The sequence below is a fragment of the Colletotrichum gloeosporioides genome (genome assembly GCF_011800055.1).
Source record: "Colletotrichum gloeosporioides strain Lc1 chromosome Unknown consensus_97, whole genome shotgun sequence".
NCBI lineage: Eukaryota > Fungi > Ascomycota > Sordariomycetes > Glomerellales > Glomerellaceae > Colletotrichum > Colletotrichum gloeosporioides.
This window is the reverse complement of record NW_025544742.1, coordinates 69,674-80,020: the sequence shown is the minus strand read 5'-3', so window position 1 is coordinate 80,020 and position 10,347 is coordinate 69,674. Positions and strand designations below refer to the sequence as shown.

Here is a 10,347-nt window from a genome sequence, read left to right as displayed (position 1 = left end):
TCTGGGCACACACAAGGCAAGTTGATTGTGGCTTCCGTTGATGCTTCACGAGATTTTGACTGTCCAGGCAGGCCAAAGTAGACGGCCGAGGCAGTCAATGTGGTGGGTGATTGAGCAGTGTCGCCGTGCGCAGGTGGTCCGTCAGGTCGCGAAGCTGAGATGGCGGTGTTCCGGGAGCAGGCAGAGCAACAAGATGCACGAGAAAGCGCAGGGCTACCTGAGCATTGCGTAATCGTCGGAAGACTTCAATCGCAACTTGGGGTCACGAGATAAGCTATCACTTCGCTTCGCGTCGGTCGAGCGGTCGGTGATTCGGACGGGGGTCGAAGCCGAAATGAAGGAGGAGAGAGGTCGACGGACGGGAACGTTGAGTCGGGGAGGAGAGCTGGGACAGTCCGCGCAGCTTGGACGAAGCGATGGTGACGGCGGACGCGAAAGAGAAAGACGAAGAGCTGCTGGAGCTTCTCAAGCGTCGAATGCCGCAGAAGAGGAGCGCCCGGCAGCGTAGATGGTGATTGTGGAAGCTGAGAATGAAGCTGCTGGGGAGGAATAAGGTCCGGATCCAGCGGGGTTGGAGATTGGATGCGACTCTGAGCTGGGGGAGGAGAGGCGGGAAGGTGGAAGTGATTCAGTGGCAGATGTGTAGCGGGCACCTCAGGCAGGTGGGCCGTTCCTAGCGGTGCCCTGGTCGCCGGGAGGCAGGTGCCGCTGGTGCCTGGGCTGTTGTGCCTGTGCCCGCAGCGGGAGGTGCCCTGAGGTGAGGTGGTCAACCAATTTGGTGGGCAGTTGAGGTGCTCAATGCCATCAGGTGCAGTGCCAGTGGACTGCTCCAGTAAAGTGTTTGCTGTTGCAGGCGGCAAGTCCCTCGCCAATCAGCGCTAGGACCAGGGACATGCGGTTCCCAGTGCCGGCGGACCCCATGACGTCGGGGTCTCAAGCTGGAAGTCACTTTTGCATCGCTGCAGTGGCTCTCAGCGCTCTCAGTGGACCATCCCGCTGTGCGCCTGCCCAAACAGGTACCCGACTCGAAGCCTGAAACTGCGTGCTTGGGGGAGATCTGTGAGAGGAAACTGCGGGTCCACAGGGTATTGCAAGGGAAGCTGCAGCGTAAATGCACCATGACCACCATTCTGCTGCGATGCGACCCTGATGCACTGAGCTCTGGAGTTGCCGAGGCTGTCCATGTGCTCGCCATGATTGGCCCTCCCCGGTCTCCACACACCGCTCCGACGCCGAAGGTGAGAACCTCGGTGAGCAAGTCAGGTGAAAGGTGAGACAATACGACATAAGGTACCTCACCGAGAATGGCCCCCACCACCAGGAAAGCGCAGGTGCACTGGCCGTAAATTGGAAATTGTACCTGTGTAATACCTGCAGCTCGTTTTCATCCACCAAGCTCGCCTCCAGCAGCTCGACCACATCACAACACATCACCAACACTCGTTTTCCTTTTTGATGATCGACACGACGGGAAGCCGCCCACATCTGCACTCTTGCAATCTGCATCGTTCGCTATCTCTTGCCACCCTCGACCTGCGCAATCTCTGCTGCTGCATTTCCTTGATTCTTCAACGCGTCTGCAAAAAAGCTCCCGCCTCACTTTGCGCCTCCAATCACGCCCTCGGCCTTGAGTAATGCTAGCGCATCTCGGTTCACTCCCGACCGCCAACCATGCATCCCGACGGAGATCAGCCTGCCGGCTCCATTGTGACGGCCGCCGGATCGCCCAACCAGCCAACCGATCCCTATCCGCCCAACATGGACGTTGTTGCGACCACCGACTTAGCCGCCGCTGACGCTGCACACCAAACAACAACGCCGTCCAGCTTCTTCCGCCGCGTCCAATGGTCCGCTGACGGTACTACGCTTGTTGCGTCTGCCTCGGACAACCGCATCTCGGCCTACGTCCTACCGGAGGACCTCCTTGACCCGGCCGGCAGACCCCGGACCCTGAGACCCCAAGGCCACCTGCAGCTCCCGGAGCCCTCCTACTCTACCGCCATCGCCCCTTACTTCTCACTGTCTGAGCCGCAGTCCCAGCTCGCCCTTGTTTCCTGCAAAGACCACCCGCTCCAACTCTATCACGTCTTTCCCGCGTCCGAGTCGTCACCTCCGCTATGCTCCTACAAGCTAATTCGACGAGAGACGGAGGAGTACATCTGCGCCGAGTCCCTCCTGTGGTCTTGGCCCGGAACCCATTTTATGGCCGGTTCATCCAACCGACTTGACTATTTTGACGTATCACGGACCGGTTCTGATGGCCCCATCCTCACCATCCCCACCATCCCCTCCAAGCGGCACCTTCTCAAGGGCGGCGGCGTTGGCATGAAGGGCATGGTGTCGTCACTGTCGAGTCAGCACCCTGACGAGTCCGGCGCGACAATCATTGCCGCCGGTACCTGGACACGCTGGATGGGACTGTACGACGTGACCCGGACAAACAAAGCCATTGCAAACTGGAGCATTCAGGGCGTGGCCAAGGATCAATTCAGATGCAACGTTGGCGGCAATGGTATCGTGCAAACCATCTGGAGTCCCTGTGGCCGTTACTTGGCTATCAACGAGCGCCAGTCTAGTGGTATTCTGGTCTACGACATACGCGGAACCGGCCAGCCTTTGAGTCTGCTCCTAGGCCGGACGGCTACAAGTCAGCAACAACTGACGTGCGACGTCTTCCCGGGTGGGGAGTCAGCCGGGGGCTTCGAGCTTTGGGCGGGAACACAGACCGGAGATGTCTTGGTGTACGAAGGTGTTGGCACCCAGGCAGGCGCCCTTGTCAAGTCCTGGGATTGGGCGGCTCATCAATCACCCGTGGGAAGCGTAGGAGTTCATCCTACTGGGTCAGTGGTTGCAACTTGCTCAGGCGCGTGGACGAGCCACGCAGATGGTGACATTGACAATGAGCTGGGGGCTACCGACGACAGCGGCCGTCCACTCTTGGCATCGACACGCATCACCCCGGAGTCCTCTCTCAAGGTCTGGACATTGGCGGCCAACACTACCTACCCCGCTGCGACCGAACACCGGACAGAATGAATCGCAAGGGAATAGAACCCTTGGATGCCCTTGCAGGCGTTTGGCATCACGGAACAACAGCATCGGCGCTAAGCGTAAGCGAAACCTATGTTTGTTGGTCTCGATGCGCATTCAGACCCATACAGCGACTTCAAGAGGATGCAGCTAGACCGGCACAGTCCAGCCCGTGGAAAATAATGCCCGCGCCGTCTCACGAGAGGTTCAGCATTGGCAGTTGTATGACAAACTCTTCTCACGTGAATAACTTCGTGGTATCTAGAAGGATCTCGCTGGCAAGCACTTGCATCCTTTCGGCATAGGCTAAAGGGCAATGGTGCGGCTGGGTGCTGGCTCGCCCGAACGGGTGGGATCGATCAAAGGTAGCGGGTGGCTTGAAGCCAGGCTTGAAGCCAAGATCCACGAATAACCCAGAACGCATCCTCTTTCTGTAGCAACACTCCCACGCTGGTAGGTCGAATGCGGATTGGGATGCCTCCTCTCGCAAACCTGCAGCTCGGTCAATCAGCGATCACGACGACCTGAGAAGCAAAATCACGAATGGGCGGCTTCCGAGGCGACTATTCTCAGCTCATCCGAAGTTCTCCATTGTCCAGACTGCCCAGCCACACGGGTTCTATGCTGCCCGGTGGATCAGATGAAATTCCAGAGGACAAGAGTTGGGAGTCGAAACTGGCTCAGGCCGTATTGTGGTAGAAGGGGTCCGAGGGGTGGTCGGCGGCCTTCCGGCTCAATAGTCGGACGCGATTCACAGGCTGCCTCTGCCTTGCGTACCCGAGTTCATCTCACGAACATCACGATTCCACGCATGCGAGGCCGAAGAATAGGCTTCACATGCCATCGTATTATTGGACATGCAGATACTCCATCAGCCGAACGGTCAACATCAGCCCAATCCTAGAGAAGACGATGCTGTGTCGTCATCGCCGATAGACCGATGGCCGACAGATCGACTGAGCAACCACAACGTCAGCTTACCTTGCAGCAAACATTCTCATCAACCTCATTACCCTCGGTTTCCTCTACGATTCCCCATCTTGGCGAGCCCTGAACACAGACCCTCCCCGAAGCACTCAAACAACCCCGCCAGCGTGTCTGACTTGAACGGCGCCGCGACCAAGCGTTCCTTAACCAATTAAACTATTTCCCAATCTGGACACGTTTGTTCCTGACTAGCAGCCCCCATGCTGCGGTCTCAGCCCAGCAATTCGGAATTCGGATGAGAAGACCACCATCTCGAACCCTTCCTCTCCGCCCGCTGTGTAATCGGCAGCTCCCCGTTGGTCCTTTGCACCGACTTTCCTACTTTGGCCGTGCATGTTCCTTCTCGAGCCGGTCGCGGTCGGCTGCACCCTTGGCTAAGAGCGGATAAGGCCCAATTCTGATCGTCGTAGGATTTGCTGAACAAACGAGGTCTCCATGCTATGTCTGGCGCCACAAACGAAACAAGCTCAACAGCGCGGCCATGTTGCGGTATGTGCCGTATCGACGGTGCAAACTTGACATTCCTTGGCCTGGGGAAACCGATTTCTGCCAACCATCTCGACGGACTAACAGGTTTCGACTTCCGGCCGAAAGCGAGAAGACTTCCCTAGTGTCACATAACGAGAAAATGCTTTGATCCTCAACTTAACGCACGTCTCGGCGATGTGATACATGGACGGACTCTGGCGACTCAACTGTGCAGCTGCTCTACCTGCACCTCCCCACGTCAGGAGTCTGACTTGAGATTACTGCATCCAAGCGGCCGGCAATCCGCGAGCCGGAAGCTAAAGAAAGAAGCCTCATCGAACAATCTCTAACACACCTTATATACCATAAATACAACCGACGATGCCAGCCAATATCATGATACTTCTTCCAGGCCAGCACCCATCTCTCGCTTTCAGCTTCGGCATCTTTCGCTTCTAGCCTCTGCAGTCTTGACCTTCGGGCGGGGTGTTCGTTTCGTCACAGTCGTTTATCAATCCCCTTTTCTTGTTCTTGTTGTTCTTGATTTTCTCAAGTCTAGCAATTATGAAGACCGCGTCTCTCATCACCGCCCTCCTGGCCGGCGTCGCCGTTGCCCACCCCGGCATGAACATGGAGAAGATCAGGGAGGAGGCCCGCCTCCAGAACCGCCAGTCCGGCGGCGGCGGCGGTTCCACCGAACTGATTGGAGACCTGGCTACCCTTCCCGATGCCAAGCTCACCAAGACGGGCCGCGAGATCAAGGCCATCTTGACCCTCCAGTCTAGCGGCCAGGACCAGGCATCCACCTATGAGGCCCCCGGCAAGAAGAACTCGGCCGAGTGCAAGGCAGACAAGTGCTGCATCTGGAAGTTCATCGCAGATGACATGGCCAAGCAGATGGTCGGCAACGCAGGCCGCTGCAACAGCGTCGCCCGCGCCTCCGTCCGTCTCGGCTTCCACGACGCCTCCTCCTGGTCCAAGACCTCGGGTGGTACCGGCGCCGACGGCTCCATCATCCTCGCCAATGAGTGCCACACTCGCGACGACAACAAGGGCCTCGAGGAGATCTGCGACACCATGCAGGGCTGGTTCGACAAGTACAAGAAGTACGGTGTCTCCATGGCCGACATGATCCAGTTCGCCGCCAACGTCGCCACCGTCGCTTGCCCCCTTGGACCCCGCGTCCGCACCTTCGTCGGCCGCAAGGACACCACCAAGGCCTCCCCGCCGAACCTGCTGCCCTCCCCCTTCCAAAAGTCCGACGCCCTGTTCAAGATGTTCGCCCAGAAGTCCTTCACCCCCGACGGCCTCGTCGCCCTGCTCGGCGCGCACACCACCTCCCAGCAGCGCTTCATCGATCCCAGCAGAGCCGGCGCCCCGCAGGACACCACCCCCGGAGTCTGGGACGTCGCCTTCTACGGCCAGACCCTGAACCCCAGGACCCCGCCCGCCGTCTTCAAGATCCCCTCCGACGTCAGCATCTCCCAGGACCCCAAGGTCATCGACACCTGGAAGGCGTTTGGCGCCGGCCGTCGTGGCCAAATGGCATGGAACCAGGTACGTTCACTTCTTCCTCCACGCTTGACGTCACGCATTTCACTAACATTCCCCAGGCTTACTCTTCCGAATACGTCCGCATGTCCCTCCTCGGCGTTCCCAACATGAACGAGCTCACCGAGTGCACCAAGGTCCTGCCCCCCTTCAAGGGCCCCGACTTCCAGATGCCCGACCAGTCCGAGATTGACAAGTTCATGAACGGCATCCTCAAGTCGCCCCAGGCCATCCAGGCCCTCGACGCCGGCAACATCATCCCCACCACCGCCCAATAGATTGATTACCGTTATGAAACAGCGCGCATTACACACTCACAAAACGTACATAATGTTTCAATTCGATCTTTTCTTTTCAAAATCATAAGCCTGTATAATATTACATGTAAAAGCCGGATGACCTCAATGGCGTTTTCGGTGTTTTGTATGCATAGAAACGGAAGCATAACCACAAGGGCCGAGGCTGGCCGGAGCCTGGCGATGCGGCGATTTTCAGGCGAATACCTTCTTGACTATTTATTCTTCAATAGCACTCAAATTTTAGACTTGCATCTACCTGCATCTGCATGCACCTTCTTTCGGCATTCCAAGAGAGATAAACGTCTCACAGACACAGTCGGCGCCCCTCCCCGAAGAAACTGCAAACGCGTCTCGCGTCTCAAAATCGCCCCAAGAAAATGAAAGTGGACATGAAGTCCGATCTAGATCACATGAGGAAAGTAGGTTGAAAAGAACCTTGTTTCTTCCCGCCCGAGCAAGCAGGTCGTGTCTGCGGCGTGATGCGAGTGCGCACGTCCGCACGCACGCGGCGACCACTGCTACTCAAATTCGTCCGAACGGCGCTGCTACAGCCGCAGATGGGTTCGTCGGCTTCCGGGAGGGTGTGCTGTCGTATTCCAGACGCGCACTGACTCTGTTCAACACGTCGTGTCCTCTCTCTCCCAGGTATCGCCCAAAGACCTGTGCCTTTTGTGCGGCAGGCATTCTGAAGAATCGTACGAGTGGTTCTTTTTCTTGGGGCCCAAAACATCCTCTGAACAAGGAGATGATGAGCTGTGCGGCGTACACGTTGAGTCCCATGTGTCGAAAGAATACCTCCCACTCGGTCTCATCCATCATCAGCATGTATCGTGCAGTTGCGATATTCTCCTTGACGTAAGTTGATACCAGGGCGCACGTCCACGTCTCAAGTGTCTTGTGACCGCCTCCCACATAGATGACTCTGATGACACAATCGGTGGAGATGCCAACGGCAGATGTGAACGCGACGAAGGAGTTGTAAGAGTCAACATTGCTCTCGCCAAGCGGCCCAACATATTCTTCACTGCTGCTTTCCGATGCAATGATGATGAGATGCTGGTAGCGTGGTGCGACCTTGGTCACGCGTTCACGAAGCTTTGACAGCTGGTGCCCGGAGTTCAACGGAGCCTTCTGGCCAACTTGGAGTATGGTGGTGATAATGATGCCAGTTGCTGGAGATGGTATAATGTCAGCTTCAAAAAAGAGCGGAGAAATTGCTGTCGATAGTGAAGCGCTGTTTGGTGACCAGAGGGTGTTGTTGTATCGGGAGAAGTCTCGGTCGATACTTTCTATGCCTGGAAGGCTGTCGATTGCGGCCATGATATTTCGGGGAAGGGTGGTGGAAATAACGATATGGACTGTGCCCTCTATGGTAAGAACCGGAGGGACAGGAGCAACTGTACTTGAAAATTGCCGTTCAGGCTGGGAGGTCGGAAGTTTCAATGGCTTCTCCTGGTTCCTTGCTCTCGTCGTCGGTGATCTGGTACTTCGGTCTGGTGTTGGAAAGAAGTGGCTCATCGTCTCCGAGCGGGACCTGTTGGAGGGATGCAGCAACATGTGATTGTCCAGCAGTTTGCTTGTAGCATTGGGCTCGTTCTCGCCCAAGAGCAAGCAACCGCTGCTGTCTTTCGTTGCGTTTCGACGTTTGGTAGTGCGGCGGAACTTGTGCCCCACAGTCGGAGATTCAAGCTCACCATCATGTCCGCCGATGAGCTCTGCCATCTTGCGCTTTTTGATGACACTCAATAAGTCGATGGCGGGGCCATTTTGGGAGAGGTCCTCGTCGTCCTCGTAATAGGGCATAGGCAGCTCCTCGTCGTCGTCTTCGCGAAGGATTTTCAGCCCTGACTCCCTACGGACGCAGTCGGCGCTGGTGGGTAGACGGGCGCCGCGGCAATCCAAAATTTGCTGAAGAACACGGTCATCGCCAACTGTCTCTTTCAAATTGACGGAACCCAACGACGCGTTGAAGGGTTGCCACTTCAGCTCGATATTCTCAGACCGCATCTTGGGCCAAGTTGGCGCCTTCCTTTGACCATCGAATTCGAGGCAGATCCAACGGAACATCTCAGACGCCCCTTTGGCAGGAATCCCAGACCATTGTGGCTCTGGAATACTGAAGTCGACGACCGGGGGCTGAAATCTGGCAATGGCATCAGCAACATGAATCTGCTCTTGCTCCGCCATCCTTGTCAACTCTGCGGTCTTGTCTTCGAGGAACAGGCTGAAGTCTTTTTCAAATTTGGCGTCCGCCTCCTTCATGGAGTCGCTGTCAACGTCTTCATCTTTGGACCCAAGGCATGGGACTGTGCTCAGAAGCGCTCGGCAAGAGGCTTCGTCTTGACTGGCCGACGGAGGCTCTTCAGGCTTGCACAAGATGGGCACCTCCATTTTCGGATCCTGGGTGGGCTGTGGAGATGGAAAAATATCCAGAAACGGGAGATCGGATGGAAACCCAATCATCTCCGTCACATCCACGTCAGGTTGGATCGTTTCCATGGCCATCTCGTCCATCAGTTTACCAGCTGTGTCCAAATCGTACTCAATGAGACTGTCGGGATCGGACAAAGGCTCCAGTCTGCAAGCCTCTCTGGTTGGTATGAATTCCTCTTCCGGTTCCGAGTCAAGTGGCGGTGGCATCAGAGGGGGTGTCATGGACTGGGCGCGGTCCTGCATGAGGTGTTAACGGATTCTCTTCTTTGATGGCACGCATCAACCCACCCGCTTAGACATCTCGAGGAAGATCAAGTCTGCAAGATCTTTGTTCGTCCACTCTTGATACACAGCTTCGGCCACGTACGTCAAATCTTCTTCGGTGTAGTCGATTTCTTCGGGCTCGGCTCCTCTAGCGAGCTGATCATGGAAATGCCGAGCAGACTTGGGCAGCGCAAGACCTTCGTCCTTGTCCTCATCAACAGGCTCCATGACGAGAGGGTTTGGTCGGCGAAAGAAATCATGCAGCTTCGCCTCAGAGATGGTCTTGCTGAAGGCTTTGGAGTCGTGTCTCGGGTCGGATCGGAGAGACGGGAGCTCCATCTTGCTCACTGCCGTCGCAAATCGACGCTGGGGATAGCTTGCTTCCAGAGCCAGCTTCATCATGTCGGCCTCGTCATCTATCCCAATGATCTTGGTCACCGTATTGTCGAGGTTCCCCTTCGCGAAGTCGGTCTCTGGAGGGAAGACCGGATCAGGGACGACCAGTGCGGAGAGGTCTTCTGCATCTTCGACGGTGGCAGTAATCGGAAAGTAGGGCGACTTCTGTAGTTGGTCAAAGATGGCTTTCGTCCGGGTCGAGATGTGCCTGTTCGCGCTGATGAACAGGCCTTCGTTGCGGGCATATGCTCGCGGACTCGGCTCTGCCTCGTCCATGGGGGTGGATCGAAAGGCCAGGGCCGGGCCTTGATTTGATGGCAAGATTGTTGAGATGGACAATAGATGTATGAAAGAATCGAATGACTGATCCACGTCTTGTAAAGGGACAGCCGACACCGACAAAATGTTGAGGGGGAAAGGGTCGTTGGAACAGTTTGGCAGCCGAAGGTGTCGTCACTTTTGCAGACGACTTACTTGGGCAAGAGCTGTCGGGTACCTTCCGCTTCATGTGAGGCAGCTCCTGCCCGTCGTGATTTGAGTTGCAAGTGAGGAAAGAGCAGCGCCCCATAGCCTGTTTCCCTCCCCAACAATATTGTGGCTGGTGCAGCATCTTTGTCCATTTCCAAACTTCACCTTCACACAATAACGAGAGACATAAGGAGGCTCCCATCTCTCCATGGTATTCGAATCTCATCGTGAGTAACGTCAGCAACATCTCCAGGTGGTCGCAAACTGATGCTTCAGTAGCAGAACACCGTTGTTGCAGGCTCTCAGCGTCTCGGCCCCGACTCTGCAAGTGGGCACCGGAGCCGATCATCACCCCCAACTCCGACAAATCCCGACTGGCTGATGAACAATGACCGCGCTCTTGTGAATGCGTTGCGGAGGATGCAGCCAAAAGCCGAGCGGGTATCATCTC

General features: G+C 56.3%; 3 protein-coding genes across 3 annotated transcripts; 2 read left to right on the top strand and 1 right to left on the bottom strand.

Moving 5' to 3' along the window:
• Nucleotides 1–1,671: 1,671 nt before the first annotated feature.
• GCG54_00009605 (uncharacterized protein) lies at nucleotides 1,672–3,036 on the top strand (the record flags this gene model as incomplete). The annotated part of the gene is made up of 1 exon (XM_045409545.1): nucleotides 1,672–3,036. The coding sequence occupies one exon, from the start codon at nucleotides 1,672–1,674 to the stop codon at nucleotides 3,034–3,036; it is 1,365 nt and encodes a 454-aa protein (XP_045257489.1).
• Nucleotides 3,037–5,049: 2,013 nt separating this feature from the next.
• Nucleotides 5,050–6,314, top strand: GCG54_00009604 (uncharacterized protein; the record flags this gene model as incomplete). Its single annotated transcript, XM_045409544.1, has 2 exons — nucleotides 5,050–6,042; nucleotides 6,099–6,314. 2 exons carry the CDS (start codon nucleotides 5,050–5,052, stop codon nucleotides 6,312–6,314), a joined length of 1,209 nt encoding a protein of 402 aa, XP_045257488.1.
• A 543-nt stretch (nucleotides 6,315–6,857) lies between these two features.
• Nucleotides 6,858–9,704, bottom strand: GCG54_00009603 (uncharacterized protein; the record flags this gene model as incomplete). Its single annotated transcript, XM_045409543.1, has 2 exons — nucleotides 6,858–9,005; nucleotides 9,057–9,704. 2 exons carry the CDS (start codon nucleotides 9,702–9,704, stop codon nucleotides 6,858–6,860), a joined length of 2,796 nt encoding a protein of 931 aa, XP_045257487.1.
• Between the last annotated feature and the right edge of the window lie 643 nt (nucleotides 9,705–10,347).